The sequence below is a fragment of the Erpetoichthys calabaricus genome, chromosome 2, assembly GCF_900747795.2.
Source record: "Erpetoichthys calabaricus chromosome 2, fErpCal1.3, whole genome shotgun sequence".
Taxonomy (NCBI): domain Eukaryota; kingdom Metazoa; phylum Chordata; class Cladistia; order Polypteriformes; family Polypteridae; genus Erpetoichthys; species Erpetoichthys calabaricus.
In genome coordinates this window covers 321,590,760-321,615,916 of record NC_041395.2, presented here as the reverse complement: position 1 = coordinate 321,615,916, position 25,157 = coordinate 321,590,760, and the positions used below count along the sequence as shown (strand labels likewise).

Genomic DNA, 25,157 nt, shown 5'->3' with positions numbered 1-25,157 from the left:
GAATCACCAGAACAGACAGAAGCCACACTAGCAGATAAAAAGACGAGCTTAACATTACTTACACAGACAACACTGGGTGCTGCTCCTATTAAACAGTATAAATTGGTAAAGACTGAAATGATGCTTGGACCAAAATGTTTCACTTTACATAGCACAGGACGAAGGTAAGTTGCCAACAGGTTAACATCTCTTTGTATGTAATTCCAGCAGATTGTTTTGATCAATGTGACGTTATTTATTCCAGAAAATCAGACACCTGTACATCCTAGTTTTCAAGCTTTCATTCGAAGTACATTAATATTAGAAGTGAAAACAGTAAATTCTCAGTTGTGATAACTAATACAGTTTTAAAATATCACTAATGATTTAGGTTAGATCTAATTTAGCCCACTCTTGGCCTGCTGTGCCTACTGTGCAAAGTACTGAATCAATTTGCTTGATTATAGGTCTTTCATAATTTCATCAAGGTACAGTGATAATCTGCTACTGAAAATGGTTATGTGAGGGCTTAGTCTCCTGGTTTTCCAAGTACTCAGAGGCATTGTATGAAGTTGATACCACATAATTGTTTTTTATTTAAACAGTGACTCTTAAACACATTGGCACATTCAAAATGGAAACTAGGAAAGGCGACTTTCCTCAAGTGGTCTTATGAATACGGAACACATAATCAAGTCATATATAATTTAGAAAATTTCTACATTATACTTGGATAATTTAGATATTATTTAAACTAAAAGATCTGAATAGGGTCTTTATAAGTTTGGGTTTTTATTTTATAACTATTCAGTGCTTTCCTACAACAAACAAGAAATGGGCAGAATTATAAAAGGACTAGCGTTGTTCAGTTTTTTTGGTGTAAAATTAAAATGTCTTTGGATGTACTGTATACTTCATTGGTTTGACTTTGACTTGATTTTTTTTCTGTGTGCTTATTTGCATTTAAAGATTGCAGGCCTGCACCCCACAGCCGAACAGATTGAAATGTTTGCCTACCACCTCCCAGAGGCGACCCTGTCCAATCTTATTGTAAGTATGGGGAAGCAGTGTAAATGTATATGAGCAGTAAATAACTCACTGAGATTATGTGTAAGATCCGATTGCAATATAGTCTCTATCAAGTAGACTTTAGTGTTACTTTATTGAGACTTACACAGAAATAAAAAAAAAAGTGTAACTAGCTAAACAATAAATAATTGCTTTGACTGATTGTTTTTCCTTGCTTTTATTTATTTCTACACAGATTTTCTCAATACCTTACTTTACAACCTGGCTATCTTGTTGTTTACTTATTGAATCTACAACTTTTCATTTTAATTAAACACTTTATGTTCTGCGTGTTTTCAATATTTTATTTTTTCCTTTCGATGAGTACTTTGAAATGTCTTTTGAAAGCAAGATAAAATCTGTGTTTTAATTGAATTCAAGCCCAAAGCACACGTGCCTATTAGCATTTGACACTGCAGATTTTGTCAAAGTGAAAATAAAATATATGTTTGATTTTCATTATGTTTGAAGTTCTCAAATGTAAATGCAAAGTGGAAACATAAGGTATATGTGCCAGTATATAGTGGACTGAAAATATTCAGACCCTTCTTTTTTTTTTTTTTATCTTTTTACATTTTTTCATTTTGCAACTCTGTACTAAAATCAGTTAAATTCATTTTTTCCACATATAAAGCATCACTCAATACCTCAGAATGACCAAGCAAAACAGGATTAAGAACATTTTTGTAAATTTATTAAAAATAAAAAAGTGAAATATTATTTTGCCAGAAGTATTCACAGCCTTTTCGTAATACTTCTTTGAAGAACCTTTGGCCGTGATTCGATTCTGGAGTTATCTTGGGTTTGATATGACAAGATTCATACACCTGGATTTGGGGATTTACTGCCATTCTTTGCAGATTATCTCAAACTCTGTGAGATTGTGTGGAGGCTGTTGGTGGATCGCCATTTTCATGTCTCTCCAGAGATATTTGAATGGGTTCAATTTCAGACTCAGGCTAGGCAACTCAAGGATAGTTGTCCCTAAACCACTCCTGTGTTGTTTTTGCTTTGTGCTTAGGGTCATTATGGTTTTGGAAAATGAACCTTCATCCCAGCCTGAGGTCTAGAGCTCTCTGAGCATGTTTTAATTGGGGATATATTTATACTTTGTTCCACTCATCTTTCCATTTCTAGTTAAGTTTATCCCAGTTGCTGCCACAGAAAACATGCCCACAGCATGATGCCGCCACCACCATGCATCTCCGTTGGAATGGTACTGCACAGGTGATGATCAGTGCCTGATTTCCTCCAGACAGGATGCTAATCTTGGTTTCATCAGCCCAGAGAATGTTGTTTCTCGTAGTCTTCAAGTTCCTTTGGTATCTTTTTGCAAACTCCAAGCAGGCTGCCATTTGTCTTTTACTGAGGAGAGTGTTTTGGCTGGCCACTCTTCATAAATACTAGATTAGTGGAGTGTTGCAGTGACGGCTGTCTTTCTGGAAGTTTCTTCCATCTCCACACAGGTTGTCTAGAGGCCAGCCAGAGCGAGCATCGGGTTCTTGTTCACCTCTCTTACCATGGCCTTTCTCTTGCATTTGCTTAGTTTGACCTGGTAGCAAGCTTTAGGAAGCCTCGAGGTTATTCTAAACTATTTCCATTTAAGAATTATGGTGGCCACTGTGCTCCAAACAAGGTTTAAAAAAAAAAAAAAAAAATCTCAATTGTAATAAATAGAATGGAATGCACCTGAGCCACATATTAAGTGTCATAGTAAAGCATTTGAATACTTGTGTCAATGTGATATTTCAGTTTAGTACTTTCAATAAATTTATCAACATTTCTGTAATGCTGTTTTTGCTTTGTCATTCTTGAGTGTTGCTTGATTTGAGGAAAAAAATAAATTTAAATGATTTTAGTACAAGGTTGCAACATAGCAAAATATGAAAAATGGGAAGGGATCTAAATATTTTCTGAATCCACTGTAAACATACTATGCACAGTGAAAGTGAAATTGTGCAGAAAATAAGCAAGTGGGTAAATAATGAATGTTGAAATGAATACATGCTTAAACTAAATAAATTCAAGGTGCAGGTAACTGAAAAAATAAGGTAAACACTTGAATCAAAAAGTATTCAAAAAGCTTCAGTGCCTCTTGTCATAGATTTTCCTTAGGAGTCTGGATCTTGAACTTCAGAAGGCTGGAATTCCATTATTTTATGTTTTGAGGATGTTGGAAGACAGTCTCGGGCAATCAGTTTATTATCTCTAATATGTACACAGTTCACTTCAGATTGTATGCCTGTTTTTATTTTGTTTCCTTCAGGATATTTTTGTTAGCTTGTCACAAGTCGATGGCCTCTACTTTGTGTGCAATGTAGAAGACTTCAAGTTCCTAGCAGACATGATTCAGCACATTCCTCTAAACCTGAGATCTCGATATGTGTTCTGCACAGCACCCATTAATAAAAAGCAGCCATTCGTCTGCACATCTTTTTTAAAGGTAAGGAGACTACCTGATACATCTTCCCCAACACAGGATGGAAAATAATACAATAAGAAGCTTTTAATTTGTGCAAGCAGTATATGTATTGTGTCACATGAGAGAGAGTAATAGTGACTAAACACCCAAGTAAAAGCATGCAGTTCTCATCAGAGCTACACCGAAAAACAGCAGTCAATCACAAACCTAACAGACATTATCATAAAATGGTTGACTGGTCACTCTTTATATTCTCTTTGTCCACTGTTTACAGTCTATGACATCCCTAAAGGTATCATCCATTACTGTACCAGTACTACTTCTGTGACCTATATCTAGGCTTCAATACCCCCCATGCATTCAGTGAGCCTTTTTATTTGGACATTCTCTATCTTACTGTACGTTCAGCCTAATAGAGAAGCTGTCTTACTCTGTCATTCCATCCAGAGACCATGTCTGTTCTAAGACCAGACAACTTTCTAAGACAAAGAGCCAGTTAATTGTCTAGGCATATTGGATATCTGGACTCCTAGCAGGAAAAGATTCTATATATCCAGGTTGTATTTGTATTATTTTGCCACACCCATTGTTTTGCTTCTGATTTGACCACATTTAAAAACCTTAATCTATAATGTAAGCATACCCCTTTCTAATGTTTTGATTTCTAACAAGCTATTAATTGTAAGTATAATATATAGTGAGGATTTGGGACACTCTGTTCAGGTCTATATAATAAAGAGTCTGAAGTTGATAAGTGGTTCGACCTAGGACTCCTTCCATAATAAAGCACCATCGTAGCTCGTTTCTTTCTACACAAAGCTTCACCTCAGTAACAGTACCTTCATCTCAGCACCTTGACAACCTGTCCCATAATTAAAACCTTTTCACCCAGCCCACCAGTCATTTTCACCTCACCAACCATCCATCCATCCTCTTCCGCTTATCCGAGGTTGGGTCGCAGGGGTAGCGGCTTGAGCAGAGATACCTAGACTCCTCTCCCCGGCCACTTCTTCTAGCTATTCTGGGGGAATCCCAAGGCGTTCCCAGGCCAGCCGAGAGACATAGTCCCTACAGCGTGTCCTAGGTCTTCTCCGGAGCCTTCTCCTGGTTAGACGTGCCCGGAACACCACACCAGGGTGGAGTCCAGGAGGCAATCCTGATCAGATGCCCGAGTCACCTCATCTGACTCCTCTCGATGCGGAGGAGCAGTGGCTCTACTCTGAGCCCCTCCCGGATGACTGAGCTTCTCACCCTATCTTTAAGGGAAAGCCCAGACACCCTGCGGAGGAAAGTCATTTCAGCCACTTGTATTCACGATCTAGTTCTTTCGGTCACTACCCATAGCTCATGACCATAGGTGAGGGTAGGAGCGTAAATTGATTGGTAAATTGAGAGCGTTGCCTTGCGGCTCAGCTCCTTTTTCACCACAACAGTACCGATGCAGAGCCCTCATCACTGCGGATGCCGCACCGATCTGCCTGTCGATCTCACGCTCCATTCTTCCCTCACTCGTGAACAAGATTCCAAGATACTTGAACTCCTCCACTTGGGGCAGGATCTCGCTCCCAACCCTGAGAGGGCACTTCACCCTTTTCCGGCTGAGGACCATGGTCTCTGATTTGGAGGTGCTGATTCCCATACCAGCCGCTTCACACTCAGCTGCGAACCGATCCAGAGAAAGCTGAAGATCACGGCCTGATGAAGCAAACAGGACAACATCATCTGCAAAAACCAGTGACCCAATCCTGAGTCCACCAAACCGGACCCCCTCAACACCCTGGGTGCTGTCTATAAAAGTTATGAACAGAATCGGTGACAAAGGGCAGCCCTGGTGGAGTCCAACTCTCATTGGAAACAGGTTCGACTTACTGCCGGCAATGCGGACCAAGCTCTGACACCGATCGTACAGAGACCGAACAGCCCTTATCAGGGGGTCCGGTACCCCATGCTCTTGGAGTACCCCCCACAGGATTCCCCGAGAGACACGGTCGAACGCCTTTTCCAAGTCCACAAAACACATGTAGACTGGTTGGGCAAACTCCCATGCACCCTCCAGGACCCTGCTAAGGGTGTAGAGCTGGTCCACTGTTCCGTGACCAGGACGAAAACCACACTGTTCCTACTGAATCCGAGGTTTGACTATCCGACGGACCCTCCTCTCCAGGACCCCCGAATAGACTTTTCCAGGGAGGCTGAGGAGTGTGATCCCTCTGTAGTTGGAACACACCCTCCGGTCCCCTTTCTTAAAGAAGGGGACCACCACGCCGGTCTGCCAATCCAGAGGCACTGTCCCTGATGTCCATGTGATGTTGCAGAGGCGTGTCAACCAAGACAGTCCTACAACATCTAGAGCCTTGAGGAACTCCGGGCGTATCTCATCCACCCCCGGGGCCCTGCCACCAAGGAGTTTTTTGACCACCTCAGTGACCTCAGTCCCAGAGATGGGGGAGCCCACCTCCGAGTCCCCAGGCTCTGCTTCCTCATTGGAAGGCATGTTAGTGGGATCGAGGAGTTCTTCGAAGTACTCCCTTCACCGACCCACAACGTCCCGAGTCGAGGTCAGCAGCGCACCCTCCCCACCATATACAGTGTTGACAATGCACTGCTTCCCCCTCCTGAGACGCCGGATGGTGGACCAGAATCTCCTCAAAGCTGTCCAAAAGTCATTCTCCATGGCCTCCCCAAACTCCTCCCACTCCCGAGTTTTTGCCTCCGCAACCACCAAAGCCACATTCCGCTTGGCCTGCGGGTACCTATCAGCTGCCTCCAGAGTCCCACAGGACAAAAGGGTCCTGTAGGACTCCTTCTTCAGATTGACGGCATCGCTCACCATCGGTGTCCACCAACGGGTTCGGGGATTGCCAAGACATGCACCGACCACCTTACGGCCACAGCTCCGGTCAGCCGCCTTAACAATAGAGGCATGGAACATGGCCCATTCAGACTCAATGTCCCCCACCTCCCTCGGGATGTGGTTGAAGTTCTGCCGGAGGTGGGAGTTGAAGCTGCTTCTGAAAGGGGACTCTGCCAGATGTTCCCAGCAGACCCTCACAACACGTTTGGGCCTACCAGGCCTGACCGGCATCCTCCCCCACCATCGAAGCATACTCAACACCAGGTGGTAATCAGTTGACTGCTCTGCCCCTCTATTCACCCGAGTGTCCAAGACATGTGGCCACAGGTCCGACCACACGACCACAGAGTCGATCATCGAACTGAGGCCTAGGGTGTCCTGGTGCCAAGTGCACATATGAACACCCCTATTCTTGAACATGGTGTTTGTTATGGACAATCCGTGACAAGCACAGAAGTCCAATAACAAAACACCGTTCAGGTTTAGATTGGCCATTCCTCCCAATCACACCCTTCCAGGTCTCACTGTCATTGCCCACGTGAGCATTGAAGTCTCCCAGCAGAACGAGGGAGTCCCCAGAAGGTATGCCATTTTCACCTCACTCCTTACTAAATTTGCTCAATGTTCTGCCTCCAGTGGCCATATATTGCCCCTAGACAGCTTGCATAAAATACATCCACTGGCAGTGGGGCTCTATTGGAAGTCAGAATGTAGGAAAGCTTCTGGAAGTTCTTCTGTTCACCTATTACCATTTCTGCTACTGCCAAGTCTTTCAATGCATCCACAGATTGTATGTCAGCTAACTAGCAGAACATCCCCATTTAATTTATGCAGTTCAGTTGCCAATATTTCCACTTATTATACCAGCATCCATCAACCCTTCACACACTTGGATCACGAGAGCCATGTGCTTGTTGTCAGCAAACAACCTTCATACCTCTACAGCTTTTATGAACTTGCAACCCGGAGCCTGTGCAGTGAAGATTATTACTCCCAAAACGTTTACCTTAAATAATGCATGCCTGGTGTACTGCCCTATAATGCAGCTCCTGTCTCTTCTCCACGTCTCATTTTCTTCTTTCCCACATTCATATGTGGTTTATATATTATAATCTTCTTTACCACTTCAATCCAGTGCCTCTACAACCTAGCTTTATTTTACGGTCACCATTCCTCTATGCTTTGTTCAAAGTAACAAAACATTGTAACCGCCTTTTCTTTTGTGGGGGGTTGGCAGTGTCTCTCTGTGTTTTTAAATTACTTTTATCCCACAGTCCAAAGACATGGAAGTAGACTGATCTGTGAAATTAATTTGACATGGTGTAAGTGTAAAGCTGTATGTACTATATGTGTTATTGTACCCCACACTGGATCAGTGTCCTCTCCGGAGATCATTAGAACATAAGAAATTTGACAAACATGAGGAGATCATCCAGTTCATCTAGCTCATTTGTTTACGTAATTATAAGCTGTCCCAATATCTCATTCAGGTACTTAAAGGTTGCAAAGATTTCTGCTTTATTTCTGCCTCTCTCCTTTTTCCATGTTCCCATAATCCAGACTATGGATAAACAAAAAAAAAAGTCAAATGAAAAGTGCATAGTTAATTAAATTGAAACAGATGTAACCCAAAATAAGTGATTTGTAATGGGTAGAAGATATTTTCCCTATCCAGAATTTAAGATGATGTTAATTGAAAGTTAAGAATGATGATAAGCAGTGGGCTTTACTGGTTCTGTTTCTGATAATTAATGTCCTGCTTTGTTGGTTTGACTTACTAATGTTCCTTTTTGTAGTTTGCCAGGCAGTTCAGTCGTGATGAGCCTCTGACATTTGATTGGGTGTGCCGGCACATTGGCTGGCCTGTTGCCACACCCAAGAACATTAAAGACCTAGTGCACCTGGAAGCAGTTCATGATGTACTTGACCTTTACCTCTGGCTAAGGTATGCAAACTGACTAAAAAGTGGTGTGCATCAACTGTGGGCAAATGTTTACAGTTTTGGAACATGGGTTTCTGCTGTCCTGCATTATGGCATTCTGAAATACAAATAACTATACCAGTATTCCTTATGGCCTAATCCCCACTCTTCTTTTATTGGAAACTGTCCATAGTTCACTGTGACCTGCATAGTCATTAGTAACTTAATATATCATTCTAAAACACACTCCAGTTCAGAATTGTGGATTTCAAAATATCTGGACATAAGACAGAAGCAAACCACTGAATTGGCCACCAATTAATTACGTGGCCCATGCAGTCTCACACTGCTACTCTCATACACACTACTAACGTAACTTGCATATCTTTAGGATGTTGGAGGAAAACAGTAGTACCTGAGGAAAGACCCACCATAGACACAGGGAGAACATGCAAACACTGCACACTAACAGGATCCAATACCTGTGAGGCAGCAGGGTTAACCATTGTGCCACAATGCTGCCCAAATACATTAGTGGAAAGTGTTACATACTGTAGCACCTCTGACACAAATTAAATATTGATATTAAAAATGGTATGCAACCCTAGAAAATTTTGAAGATCTCTCACTGCTAATGAAACTTAACCAGGGTGTAAAACTAGGTTATCTGGTTAAGCACATTCAGTGCTCCAATGGATATGCTGGGGTTGCAGGGGATACCTAGAAATTTACATGAATGATGGAATGCTCACCACTTTAAGTAGAAGTTATATAATTTGAAGAAAGTCCTTACTCTTGAACTGCCATCTAATAGAGCATTTTAATATCAAATAGTATGAAGTGGGATTATAGGAATGGGTTACAGTGAAAAGAAGCCACTTTGTGAGAAGCAGATTCATATTATTAACAATGAATAATCTGTCTTTATACATGTACTCTTAAATAAATAAATATACAAGTCACGTTAAATACACAATGAAAGACAATGAATCTCAGTGAAGGACCTAAATCATAACAACACCTTAACATTATCATTTACATTCAAATTTACATTTATTTGCTTAGCAGATGCTTTTATCCAAAGCAATTTACAAAAGAGATCAACATAATCAGGTAGACATTAGTGTGGGGGCTGTTTAAGGAACAACTATTACTGGACCAGCTTACACAATTGATCATCACAAGTGAAGAGCTCAGAACAAAATACAAGCAAGTTACACTTCCATTCTTACAAGACTCTTAACTGTTATCAGTTAGACAGATATTCATTAAACAAGAGAGTATTGAAATGCTTCTTAAACACACTGATGGAGTCAGCAGTTCAAATTGAAGTGGGGAGCTTGTTCCACCAGCTAGGGGCTACACATTAAAAGGTTCTGAATTAAAATTCGATTCCATACAAAGGATACCATTCGTCAGTAGATCTGAATGGGTGAGAAGGAGCATAGGACCTCACAATTGTCTCCATATATACAGGTACTGACCCATTACTTGCTCTGTATGTAAACATCAATAATGTGAACTTAATACCTGCTACAACAGGGAGTCAGTGTAGTGAGCTGAACAGAGGAGTGACATGTGCCCGTCTCTGCTGGTTGAACACCAAGTATTTTGCTACATTTTTAATCATCTGCATCGGCTTTGAGACACATGCTGCTACCCCGGCCAGTGGAGATTTGTAGTAGTCCAGCTGTGAAAAGACCAAGGCCTGGACCAGGAATTGTACTGCAAAATTTGTTAGATCTTGCAATTGTTTGAGTGAATCTGTGAGACCAAGAGACTGCTACAACATTATCATTGAGAAATGGCATTTTGACAGCTGAGAAAAGAAAACAAAAAAAAACCTACAGTCAGTTTTGTTCCTGGGGGAAATAAACCTCAGTGGGGTCTGCAGAGAGTTGAAACTAATAAAGCCACAGTTCTACAACAACATTTATTTATATAGCACATTTTCATACAAATAATGTAGCTCAAAGTGCTTTACATGATGAAGAAAGAGAAAAAAAAAGACAAAATAAGAGAACACTAATTAACATAGAATAAAAGTAAGGTCCGATGGCCAGTGAGGACAGAAAAAGCAAAAAAAAACTCCAGACGGCTGGAGAAAAAATAAAATGTGCAGGGGTTCCAGGCCATGAGACCGCCCAGCCCCCTCTAGGCATTCTACCAATCATAAATGACATCAATCAGTCCTTATTGTATTCAGGGTTCTCATGGAAGGACTTGATGAAGACGGTCACATGGACTTCTGGTCTTTAACACTAGAATTACCAGAGTCTACGAAAAAACTCGTAGATCCGGCCTACCTTAAAACCATTCGCACCTCTCCGCCAGTGTCCTTTGTCCTCTAAATGTGCCGATAAAAACAAGCTGCAAGCAGCCGGCTGTTCCATCCCCCCACCGACTTAGAACGTGCACGAGCATCTCCCAGCTCATGCCTTGATTGATTATCTGGGAGTGAAGTGGAGTTTTAGAGTGGAAATAATAGATCGTTATTTGGAACACACGCATATCATGTGTGTTCCGTTTCTACAGTAATCTGTGTAAACACATTGTTGAAAAAGAAACTTTTTCATATTTTAGTAATAAATATTACAAAATGTAGGCATAAACTATAGAAGGTGTGAAGCAGCATGAAGTCCAAACATCAAATAAACACTTTCACAAAAGCTTCAAGAACAATACAATAGCTTCCATGGCGTAGCGGTAAGATTTGCTGTCTCAGAGCGCAGCAGGCTTACTGTCCATCAGAGACCTGAGTTCGATTCCCCGTAGAGGAGAAAGTGTTCCTTTTTTTAAATTTTTTTTTTAACCTCAAACTGACATAAAATTTATAAATTGGTATGCACTGTCAGTTAATGAGATCGTTATATTTTTATGTGGGATGCTCCTTTTAAAATATTTTTTAACAATTGAGACTGCAATTAACAATGAACAAGTGTCCTTATAACTGTTATTTTTAAGATCCCTAACACACAGACAGACAGAGCACTGCGTAATAGAGAGACAGACAGACAGGCAGAAAAGTCACTAGATATATAAATAAACAGGGAAGGCACATACATGTACTGAAAGAAAAAAAAAAAAGATCAACATGTGCGTTGATCCTGCTGCACTGAGCGCGTGAGCTTATTCAGTGCTGCAGAATCAAGGCACATGTTGATCTTTTTTTTCTTTCAGTAATAGCGCCAGCATAAATCCAAACCTGATCTGATGCTCTTCGTTTTCAAATAATATTGTGTTAGTGCGATGATGTTTTCACATATATTGTCTCTCTCTTTCAGGTGTGTAATAGGAACCACAGCATAGAGAGAAGCGTGTACATTGTAACAGGTACACACGTTGTAAATGTTGGAAAGACGATCCTTGCGTGCGTGTGTGTGTGTGAACAGTTAACATTTGAATCTGATTATTGCATATAGCGCTGAACTTACTGCTCTGTACTATTCTATCCTCTGCATGTCCTGGAGTACAAAAGAAACAGCATACAGCAACATGTGGGGACTGGCAAGATCGTGGAAAAAAAACACACAGTCACTGATTACAAACCGCAAGATGTTATGCGAATGAATATGAATAACATGAATAATGTTGCATCCGTGCCATAAAGTTTTCTGAAATGTACTGTACAGGTCATAAAACGAATAATTCCAAATATCATATATATACCTACGTCTGTGTTTTTTTTTTTTGACATCATACATCATAAGGTGCACACTAATTCAGCATGAGCAGGAACACTCAATAAAACTGAATAAAAAAAAATCAAGTGACGGTGAGATACGAAGAAGGCAGATTCGCCAGCGTTTGTGTGTCAGCTTTAATCCCTCCAGATGAGAGAATGTCCAGTTTCATTGTCTCAAAACACCACTCACATCTCCAGTAATTCCTTTTCAAATGAAAAGTAACAGCGTCAGATCCCTTTGGTAGTATGTATCGTGATCGTGATTTAGAGAGAATAAAAGTTAAAAAAACGGTAACTTTCACAAGTCCTATAAATGCACACCGTGTGTTACAGACGCAAACCAAATGTATGTGTGTACTGTATAATATTAACAAAAGGAGCAGCTCACAACTGAAAACGGCAAATATAGGAGTGAGTGGGGATCTAACCGGGTACTCTTGATAATAAGTCAGCAAATCTTACTGCTACGCCATTGAAGCTCTCTATTCCTTGAATCTTTTGTGAAAGTGTTTATTCAGGCTTCATACATTGTATAGTTTATGCCTACATTTTGTCATTTACTACTAAAATATGAAAAATATTTATTTATTTAAAATATGCGTGTGTTCCAAATAGCGATCTATTATTTCCACTCTAAAACTCCAGCACTTCAGTCATTCCCAGATAATCAAACAAGGCATGAGCTGGGAAAACTTAGTGAACGTTCTGCGGCGGTGAGGGATGGAATAGCCAGCTGCTTGCTGCTCGTCTTAATTGGCACATTTAGAAGACAAAAGAGAGGTGAGAACGGTTTTAAGGTGGGCCGGATCTACAAGTTTTTTCGTAGACTCTGGTAATTCTAGTGTTAATCCATCAATGTAGGGACATCATGGTGCTTTGATTAGGTGGTGGTGGCGCAAATCGCCACCACAGAAAACTGGAAAAAGAACAGAAGAGAGAGTGGGGATTAGTACAGATTTTGGAGCCACCATGAATAATAATGATAATTAATTGAACATACAGAACGTTAGGAATTAACTAAGATGAAGCTATGAGAAAGCCATGTTAAAGTAATGTGTTTTCAGCAGTGTTTTAATGTACTCCACTGTATTAGCCTGGTGAATTCCTATTGGCAAGCTATTCCAGATTTTGGGTGAACATAACAGCAGAAGGCATGAAGTTTTGAAGAGCATTTGGATTCTCCCCTTTCTGGACATTCTACATTGTCCTAATTGTAGAGATTTTCCATCATAAACTTATAGGTACTAGATTTGCATGCAAAAATAGCCATCAGGGCCTCAATAATAGGACATTATTGGATAACAAATGTGAGTGGAAAAACAACATTGTTCATTTTCATTTATTCTGTTAGTTTTGTTCTTATATATTAGAAATTATTCATTAAAAGTACAGTGGAACCTCAGGTCACGACTGTAATTTGTTCCAAAACTCTGGTCGTAACCCGATTTGGTTGTGACCTGAAGTAACTTCCCCCATAGGATTGTATGTAAATACAATTAATCTGTTCCAGACCATACGAACTGTATGTAAATATGCTTTTTAAAGATTTTTAAACACAAATATAGTTAATTATACCATATAATGCACAGCGTAATAGTAAACTAAATGTAAAAACATTGAATAACACTGAGAAAACCTTGAACAACAGAGAAAACTAAAATTTGCAAGAGTTGGCACTATATCGCTACGAACCACTCGCTAAAAACACTTTTTTTTTTAATGAGTTTTAAGCACAGGGAAAAAAATGAACATTTGAAAAATCTGTAATTTAATAAACAACCAAGAAAAGTAACATTGCAACAATGCACGCTACGAACCGATCCCTGTAAACAGAAGTGAAGTGAAGGTTAAAATCCAATAGAAAAAAGTCTTCATTAAATACAACGAGGTTAAAACAATGCTGGAATCAGTCTGTTTAAAAACAAGCCCGGTGCATTCTTTAACTGCCTACTCAGCCCTATGCGGCCAGCTCTCTCTCTGTCTCTCTCGTGTGTGTGTGTGTCTCTCGCGCGCGCTCTCTCTCTCGCTGCACAAGGAGAGACTGAACACTTGTGGAAATCATCGGCGCGCACAAATCGAAAGGGAAACTGGCTTGTTCGTATACCGAGTGTGTGGTCGTGAACAGATGCAAAAGTTTGGCAAACTTTTTGGTCGTAACCCGATTTGTACGTGTTCAGAGACGTTCGTGAACCGAGGTTCCACTGTACTGGTAACTTTCATGATTAATGGAAGGAATTATTAGGGAAAAGATTGAGGAACACGTGGCAATAACAGGAGTTTTATTGAATAGTCAGCATGGGTTCAGATGAGGGAGGCCATATTTTAACTAACATGCTGGAATTCAATGAGGAAGCAACAAAAGGATATGACCAGACTGGTGCATGCAGTATTAGTCATCTTGACTTTCAGAGAGCATTTGATAAGGTGTCACGTGAGATGTTGGGCATAAAACTAAAAGAAGTGGGAGTTAAGAATGTAGTGTATAGATAATTCAAAATTGGCTAAAACACAGGAAGGCAGAGAATTGGGTGAAGTTAAGAGTGGTGTCGCCATGGCTATTTTTAATATATATATATATAAATGATTTTGATAGGAATATAAATAACAAGCTTGATGATGCCAAGCTAGGTGGATTGGCAGATAATTAGTTGAATCATTATAGAGGGACTTGGACAGCATACAGGCTCGGGCAGATTAGTGGCAGATGACATTTAATATAAAAATGTTAGATTTGCATGTAAAGTGGGACATATGAAAATCAAAAGGATTTAGGAGTTGTAATGGACTCGACACTATCAACTGCCAGACGGTGTTCAGAAGCTATTGAGAAGGCTAACAGAATGTCAGGTTATATAGCACTCTGATGTGTAGAGCACAAGTCCAAGGGGGTTTTGCTTAATATTTATAACAAACAGGTAAGGCCTCATCTGCAGTACTGTGTACAGTATTGTTCTCCAGGTTACAAAAAAAGACAAAGCACTGCTAGAGCAAATATGTTGATTTTAGGATGGCTGGTGATGAATTATGAGGAAAGGCTAAAAGAGCTGAGCCAAATTCAGTTTAAGTAAAAGGAGATTAAGAGGAGACCTGACTGAAGTGCCTTAAATTATGAAGAGAATTAGTCCAGTGGATCGAGACTGTGATTTTAAAAGTTCACCAAGAATATGGGGACACAGTTGGAAACCTGTTAAAGGTACATTTTACACAAACATTTTGATGTACCTTAGACACATGGAATAAGCTACCAAGTAGTGTGGTAGACACTAGGGGTTCAGGAACCTTCACAACTCTTATTTTGGATGAATTAGGTAGATAAGACTGGAGAGCTTTGTTACACTGAGTGCCCTGGTCTTGTCTAGAATGTTCTAAAAATATGCACTTGAATCAACAGGTTTTTTTAAATGGTTCATTAAAATGAATGCATCTTAATGTTTCTGTTACTGGATTGTTCCTTTTTTCCCACTGAGTTTTTTTTGTTTTTTCTCTTGTCTGTTCTTATCTAAATTGTCTCTCAAATTAAAACTGCACATTTCAGAATAGTAATAGATTAAATGACTCATTCAAGGCCATGCAGTTAATCAGTGATGGGGGCGCATTAGCAACCTTGTGCTTTGTAGCCCAGAGCCTAAATCTGCTTGCGGGAGGGTTCAAGATACACTGCCTACAGTCAGTACTTTTCTTAAAACAGGACTTCTCCATTTAGTTTTTAAAAATCTTTTGAAGCCTTATTGCTTGTGGCCACCATACATCACATTTTTCAGTTGTGTGTGTCACACGATAATTAATGTTTTTCATTGTCTTTCTCAGACTGGAAACAGTTCCTAATGTATGGTAGGTCATCATTTTCGCACAGTATTCTGCTCCAAGTAACGACCAGGTCTGAGTGAATAAAAATTTTATTGAAGTGCAGTGATGAGAAATCCTTCAGATTGTCTTACTGCTTTCTCACATGAACTAATTTTAAAATAAAACTTTTAAATAAATTTACACCTCCCTCTCTTCACATAGTACATGCGTTGAGACACAATGCAAAACTAAAACTGTTTCAGTTGTAAGAGGCTGTTAAGCATCAGCATGATCCCCTCTAGTCACCTAGTAATGCATGTCAGAGGTGGCACATGTACCCAGCCTAACACGTCCCTTTTTTCCCAGATTTTCTTTATATTGTCTTATTGGTGTGTGCTCTCCTTTTTTTGAATTAATCATGCTGCCCCGATCATCAGACGTGCTTTATGTCAAAAGAACCAAACTAAAGATGTTATTGTAAGTGTGTGACCCCGCACCACCCACTGGATAAACAGATCCCATGTTCACAAATGTGAGTTCGGTTTGTGTACCGACTGTGAGTTTCCAGAATATACTTTAACCCCCTCTAATCAGATCAAGATAAACAAAAGTCCAAAAATGGAGTAAGGTGGTGTCTCTGTAATCCTTGCCAGTCACTTTTGTGTGATTGTTTGTTTCTTTCTTTGCCACTGTGCCATTCCATCTCAACACTGTTGTCTTCACTTGCGCTCTCTCTCTCTCTCCCTCCGTAGTTACCGTTTTATGGACATGTTCCCAGATGCCAACCTCATCCGAGACATACAGAAAGAGCTGGATAGCATCATCCAGCTTGGCGTGCACAACATCACCCATCTTATCCGAGCCTCTGAAACGAGCACCGCCTCTGAGACTACCTCTGAACTGGACGATGACATCCTTGTATGCAAGGCTTTTGTTAAGGATAAGATATTCCAGTCAGAAAGGCTGTCCCAGGACAAAGCAGATCTCTTGAGTCAGAAACAAGGGCACAGGAGAGTTCGTGGTTCCAAGGCCCTGGGTTTCAGGCCCACTACTGACAACTCTGAGAACAATGATGGCTTGCTGAGCTCACGCTTAGTGCAGCAAGGGCTGCTCACTGCAAACCTGTTGGAGCAGCTGCAGAAGGAGTGGTCAGCTGCCCAGGAGGAACCCTCAGGGAACAATCAAACAGTTAAGGTGAAAGGGAAGAAGAAAAAGAAATAACCGATCACTGCAGTTCAGAGATTTTATAGTCCATTTAACACTGTCCGCCAGAAGAATTATTTTTATAGCAATCATAGGTAAAGCTTTTCATATTTGGTGTTGAAAAGACAAACTAATAAACCTCACTGATCAGCTTTACTTGTTTTTTTTTTTAATGCTTAATTTCAGTGAGCACTTGGAGGCATTTTAATTCACTATAGAAGAGCTTGACTTTTCCTGGTTAATTATTTTCCACCCTGGCCTTTTCAGCTCTCATCACACAGTGCAGAAGGTGAGCATTTTATAAGAATCACCAAAAATTTTGTTTTGTTGTTTTTTTATTTCATGCAATGTCTGAATGCTTGCGCCCTCTTTAAATACTAGAGCAATATGTTCAGCATCCCAAAAAATGACCACCCAGACTATAGTGAGCGATAATGTTTAATTAACACTGGTAATCTTGGGGAAATTTTCTCAAAAGAAGAAAAATATGAAAGATTTGATAACTTTACATCAGGTGGAATCTTTTCATAGTTTATTCTGATGAATCACTGCAGATTTTTTTTCTGAGCCAAATACTTAGTACTTCAGTGATGGATGTCATCTTCAGTTAGCAGCTGCTATAGCTTTACTATTTGTTTATCAGCCTTAGACATACATAAACAAAACCGCAGTGTGTGACTGTGAATACCTGTGAAAAGACGACACATGTTAGACTCTCCCCTCAAACCTTAATCAGGGTAGTCATTTATGGAGGTCCTGAGTGTACAGTGCCTACTCAGGCCCCTTCTCTTTTTTTACATCTTGTTTTATTATACTGTAGCCTTCTGCTGAAATCATTTAAATTGATGTGTTTTTTTTAACCACATCAAGCAATGCTCAATATCCCAGAATGATAAAGTGAAAACAGGATTTAAGAAAGTTTTGCAAATATATTAAAAATAAAAAAGTGAAATGTCACATTGACACCACAGGTGGAGTCCAGACATCTCAGTGATGACCAATAGAATGGGATGCATCTGAGCCAGATTTTAAGTGTCATAGTAAAGGGTCGGAATGTTTGTGTCAATGGCATATTTCAGTGTTGTACTTCTAATCGGGAAATCACAAAAATTGTATCTTTTTGGTCTTTACATTAATCTATCAGTGGAACACACAGAGTACCAGCACTTTTGCATATGCACTTTAACCACTGCTTTGGATATACATTCACACCTGTAGACTTTAAATGAAAACTACATTGAACTGATAAAAACACAAAGAAATATTGTACATGAGTGATCAGTATAAACAAATGAAAATTATAAACATCTAATAATGATGAAAGTAACCTGCTCAAAAAATTAAAGGGAACACTTTGAAAACACATCACATCTCAATGGGAAAAAAATCCTGCTGGGTATCTCTACTGATATGGTACTAGTAATGTGTTAGGAATGAAAGGATGGCACATTGTTTGATGGAAATGAAAATGATCAACCTACAGAGGGCTGAATTCAAAGACACCCCGAAAATCAAAGTGAAAATATGATGCGGCAGGTGAGACCATTTGGCTGAAATTTAATTGCAGTAACTCCAAATCGTACTCGGTAGTTTGTATGGTCCCCACGTGCTTGTATGCATGCACAGTGTTTCCGGGTCGGGGAGGCATGCTCCTAATGAGATGACGGATGGTGTCCTGGAGGATCTCCTCCCAGATCTAGACCAGGGCATTACTGAGCTCCTGGACAGTCTGAGGTGCAACCTGGCATCGTCAGATGGACCGAAACATAATGTCCCAGAGGTGTTCTTTTGAATTTGGGTTAGGAGAGTGTGGGGGCCAGTCAGTGGTATCAATTCCTTCATCCTCCAGGAACTGCCTGCATACTCTTGCCACATAAGGCCGGGCATTGTCGTGCAGCAGGAGGAACCCGGGACCCACTGCACCAGCAATAGGGTCTGACAATGGGTCCAAGGATTTCATCCCGATACCTAATGGCAATCAAGGTGCTGTTGTCAGGCCTGTAGAGGTCTGTGTGTCCTTCCATGGATGTGCCTCCCCAGACCATCACTGACCCACCACCAAACCGGTCATGCTGAATGATGTTACAGGCAGCATAACGTTCTCCATGGCTTCTCCAAACCCTTTCACCCTTCTGTCACATGTGCTCAGGGTGAACCTGCTCTCATTTGTGAAAAGCACAGGGCGCCAGTGGCGGACTTGCCAATTCTGGTATTATATGGTAAATGCCAATCAAGGCCCCACGGTGCCGGGCGGGCAGTGAGCACAGGGCCCACTAGAGGACGTCGGGCCCTCAGGCCATCCTCATGAAGTCTGTTTCTGATTGTTTTGGTCAGAGACATTCACACCAGTGGCCTGCTGGAGGTCATTTTGTAGGCTCTGGCAGTGCTCATCCTGTTCCTCCTTGCCCAAAGGAATAGATACCGGTGGATCCTGCTGATGGGTTAAGGACCTTCTACGGCCCTGTCCAGCTCTCCTAGAGTAACTGCATGTCTCCTGGAATCTCCTCCGTGCTCTTGAGACTGTGCTGGAAGACACAGCAAACCTTCTGGCAATGGCACTTATTGATGTGCCATCCTGGAGAAGTTGGACTACCTGTTCCACCTCTGTAGGGTCCAGGTATCATCTCATGCTACCTGTAGTGACACTGACCGTAGCCAAATGAAAAACTAGTGAAAAAACAGATGAGGAGGGAAAAATGTCAGTGACCTCCACCTGTTAAACCATTTCTGTGTTGGGGGTCGTCTCATTGTTGCCCCTCTAGTGCACCTGTTGGCAATTTCATTAACACCAAAGCAGCTGAAACTGATTAACAACCCCCTCTGCTACTTAACTGACCAGATCAATAGCCCAGAAATTTCATTGACATGATGCTATAATTTGATTAAAAAGGATTCTTTAATTTTTTTGAGTAGTATTTATACTCAAAATGTCACATTACAGAATTTCTATTCCTGATTACCCATTTCAATTCTAAAAATATAACTTTCCAGTAAAACTGTGTTTTACAATGACCATCAGTAAAAGCCAAGTCACTAGGAAAAGCAGGAATTGATCTAATTCAGGAATGTTTTACTCATAAACAACTGGGTATTGTATGTTCAAGAGTAAGCAGCTCCAGTGACCTAATAATATTATTTCTTAGTATTTGACTGACACATTGATTCAAGGCAGCTTACTACCCAGAGATCCAGTTGGTTACATTTCATTTGTTTTTCCAGTTGGAGCACAGGCAGGTGAAGTGAGATGCCCATCTATAGAGTGTCAGTAGCACAGGGGTCTCCGACTCCAGGCCTTGAAGCTCCCATAGACAGCTCTGTGGTCTTCATGTTGGTCTGCCCTTCTTCACTACAAATACAGTCTTCAGTGGTGAAAGCCAAAGCTTAAACTGAGAGTAGATATCCAGGGCTACTTCATGATTACAACAATCAGTCTTATATGACGAAATGTGTTGTGCCCACTTCAGTTCATTAATGGTGGTCACTCAATGAAATTTAAAGCTGCTCATCTTTTCAACAGGATCCCCTGTGATGCAGATGTCAGTGCAGCCTTCTGTCTGCTTTCTGATGTCTATCATGAGCTCCTTGGTGTTGCTGACATTAAAGATGGAATTGTTGTCCTGGCACCACTGAGTCAGCTCTTCTCTGAGACCTTTTCTTTTTAAGCTGTCCTTTCATTATTGGTAATTGGGCCCTTGGTAGTGGTAACAGTATATTTAATGAAGGAGTTAAAGCTGTGTCTGGCCACACACAATACAGAAGGGGGCTCAGTACACTACCTGGTGGTGTTCCTGTACTGAGGGTCAGCATGGAGGATGTGATGCTGCCAGTCCACAAGTGCTCAGGTCTGTTGGTTAGGAAGTCAAAAATCCATTTGCAGAGGGTGGCACTGAGTCCTAAATTGTTGCTGCTGGTCTGACGTCATTAAGTGAAGAGGCGCCTGCCTTCTTTGTGACAGGCACAATGCAGGATGTTTTCTACTGCAGCGACACTTTCTGGAGCCTTAGGAACCGACTGAACAGGTGACAGTGGACACCACAGAGTTGGTCATCAGACACTAAGAATTTGAGGACTGACTCCATGTGGTCCAAAAAGCTTTTCCTGTGTGTAGCTTCCTCAGTTGTCCGCTTAATTGGTCTTCAGTTGTGGACAGCAAAGGTAAACATATTACTGGCCATTCCAGTTGATGTGGTGGGAGTTGTTCACATAGTAGGGATGGTGTGAGAAATGGACTGGTCATTGGATGAAGGTGGCAGTGGGAGAGAAAGACTGTTTTAAAAAAATAGTTCTTAGAAAACCCTATACTGGATAGACAGGTGACAGACAAATGACGAAAGGCACTATATAATAGATACACTCGCCGGCCACTTTATTAGATACACCATGCTTGTTAATGCAAATATCTAATCAGCCAATCGCATGGCAGCAACTCAATGCATGTAGGCATATAGACATTGTGAAGACGACTTGCCGAAGTTCAAACAGCCTCAGAATGGGGAAGAAAGGTGACTGATGTGACTTTGAATGTGGCATGGTTGTTGGTGCCAAATGGGCTGGTCTGAGAATTTCAGAAACAGGCTGATCTACAACCATCAAAATATTCAGTGAGCGGCAGTTCACTGGGCGAAAATGTCTTGTTGATGCCGGAGGTTACAGGAGAATGGCCAGACTGGTCTGAGCTGATGGAAAGGCAACAGTAACTCAAATAACCACTCAGTACAACTAAGGTGTGCAGAAGAGCATCTCTGAACACACAACACGTCGAACCTTGTAGGAGATGGGTTACAGCAGCAGAAGATCACACTGAGTGCCACTCCTGTCAGCTAAGAACAGGAAACTGAGGAGACAATTGACATGGGCTCACCAAAATTGGGCAAACATTGCCTGATTTGATGAGTCTCGATTTCTGCTGTGACATTCAGATGGTGGGGTCAGAATTTGGCATCAACAACATGAAAGCAGGGATCCATCCTGCCTTGTATCAGTGGTTCAGGCTGCTGGTGGTATAATGTGGGGAATATTTTTTGGCACACATGCCAAGCCTACCTGAGTATTGCTGCTGACCATGTCCATCCCTTTATGTCCGCTTCCAGCCATGTCACAAAGCTCAAATCATCTCAAACTGGTTTTTTGAACATGACAATGAGTTCACTGGACTCAAATGGCCTCCACAGTCACCAGATCTCAATCCAATAGAGCTTCTTTAGGATGTGGCATAATGGGAGATTCTCATCATGGATGTGTAGCTGAAAAATCTGAAGCAACTGCTCATGTCAATATGAACGAAAATCCCTGAGGAATGTTTCCAGCACCTTTCTGAATCTATGCCTGGAAGAAAGGCAAAATGGGGTCCAACCTGGTACTAGCAAGGTGTACCTAATAAAGTGGCTGGTGAGAGTATATAGATTGGAAACCCTACACTAAATAGATACATAGATTTCAAAAGCACTATATGATAGATAGACAGACTGGAAATACCCCATAAAAGACTGAGAAATATTGAAAAGGTGTTAAATGATATGAAAGACACCATCAAAAAGGTCATATAATACATAGACAGATTATAAAGGTGCCATATGATTGATAGATAAACGCAGATTGAAAAGATCATATATTCCATAGATAGATTGGAAAGATGTCTTATTAGATTGGTAGATAAGATAAAAGGCTTGTATTTCATAATTCACCCCTTTAGCCACTAGGGGGCATCACTCCTTTCATAAAATTAGACTCCATATGAATATACTGTGAGATCAGACTGCTAATTTGAGTTATTCAGGGTCACATAATATATATATATATATATATATATATATATATATATATATATATATTCACGGCATTCGAAGTCTGTGTCACAATCTGTTAGTGTGGGTGGTTACCTACCAGGTAACGCTTTGTGGTTGGCCAGCAATCTGCTAACATCCGCCACGGTGCCCTCAGTTTGTGAAGAGCAGATCATAGAATGGTTGCAATAGTTTACTGTCAAATAAATGCAAAGAGTACACGACACGTGTTTCGCCCTCATTCTGGGCTCATCAGGTGTACACACTCCACTGCACTCCCTCTCGGGAATCGAACCTCGGACGTCAGCGTCAGAGGCGATGCCCCTAACGTTGCGCCACGGCGTGTGGTTCGTTTATTTGACAGCATGTAGATCGGGGTAATTACATTCACAGCATTCGAAGTCTGTGTCACAATCTGTTAGTGTGGGTGGTTACCTACCAGGTAACGCTTTGTGGTTGGCCAGCAATCTGCTAACATCCGCCACGGTGCCCTCAGTTTGTGAAGAGCAGATCATAGAATGGTTGCAATAGTTTACTGTCAAATAAATGCAAAGAGTACACGACACGTGTTTCGCCCTCATTCTGGGCTCATCAGGTGTACACACTCCACTGCACTCCCTCTCGGGAATCGAACCTCGGACGTCAGCGTCAGAGGCGATGCCCCTAACGTGCCACGGCGTGTGGTTCGTTTATTTGACAGCATGTAGATCGGGGTAATTACATTCACGGCATTCGAAGTCTGTGTCACAATCTGTTAGTGTGGGTGGTTACCTACCAGGTAACGCTTTGTGGTTGGCCAGCAATCTGCTAACATCCGCCACGGTGCCCTCATATATATATATATATATATATATATATATATATATATATATAGATATATATATATACAGTCATAGGAAAAAAGGTTGGGAACCCCTCTTAATTCTTTGGATTTTTGTTTATCATTGGCTGAGCTTTCAAAGTAGCAACTTCCTTTTAATATCTGACATGCCTTATGGAAACAGCAGTATTTCAGCAGTGACATTAAGTTTATTGGATTAACAGAAAATATGCAATATACATCATAACAAAATTAGACATGTGCATAAATTTGGGCACCCCAACAGAGATATGACATCAATACTTAGTTGAGCCTCCTTTTGCTAATCTAACAGCCTCTAGACGCTGTCCTCCTATAGCCTTTGATGAGTGTCTGGATTCTGGATGGAGGTATTTTTGACCATTCTTCCATACAAAATCTCTCCAGTTCAGTTCAGCCTGCTTCAAATCATCCCATAGACTTTCGATGATATTCAAGTCAGGGGACTGTGACGGCCATTCCAGAACATTGTACTTCTCCCTCTGCATGACTGCCTTTGTAGATTTCCAACTGTGTTTTGGGTCATTGTCTTGTTGGAATATCCAACCCCTGCGTAACTTCAACTTTGTGACTGATGCTTGAACATTATCCTGAAGAATTTGTTGGTATTGGGTGGAATTCATCCGACCCTTGACTTTAACAAGGGCCCCAGTCCCTGAACTAGCCACACAGCCCCACAGCATGATGGAATCTCCACCAAATTTGACAGTAGGTAGCAGGTGTTTTTCTTGGAATGCGGTGTTCTTCTTCCACCATGCAAAGTACTTTTTGTTATGACCAAATAACTCAATTTTTGTCTCATCAGTCCAAAGAACTTTGTTCCAAAATGAATCTGGCTTGTCTAAATGAGCATTTACATACAACAAGTGACTCTGTTTGTGGCGTGAGTGCAGAAAGGGTTTCTTTTTCATCACTGTGCCATACAGATGTTCTTTGTGCAAATTGCGCTGAATTGTAGAATGATGTACAGATACACCATCTGCAGCAAGATGTTCCTGCAGGTCTTTGGAGGTGATCTGTGGGTTGTCTGTAACCATTCTCACAATCCTGCTCATATGCCGCTCCTGTATTTTTCTTGACTGACAGACCTGCTGGGTTTAACAGCAACTGTGCCTGTGGCCTTCCATTTCCTGATTCCATTCCTTACAGTTGAAACTGACAGTTTAAACCTCTGAGATAGCTTTTTATAGCCTTCCCCTAAACCATGAGACTCAACAGTCTTTGTTTTCAGATCTTTGGAGAGTTGTTTTGAGGATCCCCATGCTGTCACTCTTCAGAGGAGAGTCAAAGGGAAGGAAGCACAACTTGTAATTGACCACCTTAAATCCCTTTATATCTCATGATTGGACACACCGGTCTATGAAGTTCAAGGCTTAACGAGCTCATCACACCAATTTGGTGTTGTAAGTAATCAGCACTGAGCAGTGACAGGCATTCAAAGCAGCAAAATTACAAGGGGACCCACATTTGTGCACAGCCAGTTTTTCACATTTGATTTCATTTCATACAACTAAATACTGCTTCACTAAAAGTCTTTGTTCGGTAAACTCAGATGTTCCTAGGAAATGAAAGACATACAACTGTTATCTTTTTTGTT

General features: G+C 41.0%; 1 protein-coding gene across 1 annotated transcript in view; it reads left to right on the top strand.

Moving 5' to 3' along the window:
• The window catches only part of supv3l1 (SUV3-like helicase), a 50,653-nt gene extending 32,778 nt beyond the window's left edge, over window positions 1-17,875 (top strand). The window contains exons 12-15 of the mRNA XM_028795967.2: window positions 949-1,029; window positions 3,314-3,490; window positions 8,120-8,268; window positions 16,468-17,875. Of these exons, the coding sequence (XP_028651800.1) occupies window positions 949-1,029; window positions 3,314-3,490; window positions 8,120-8,268; window positions 16,468-16,936 (876 nt within the window). The 3' untranslated portion in view covers window positions 16,937-17,875. The remainder of the gene's footprint in view (window positions 1-948; window positions 1,030-3,313; window positions 3,491-8,119; window positions 8,269-16,467) is intronic.
• Window positions 17,876-25,157: the final 7,282 nt, after the last annotated feature.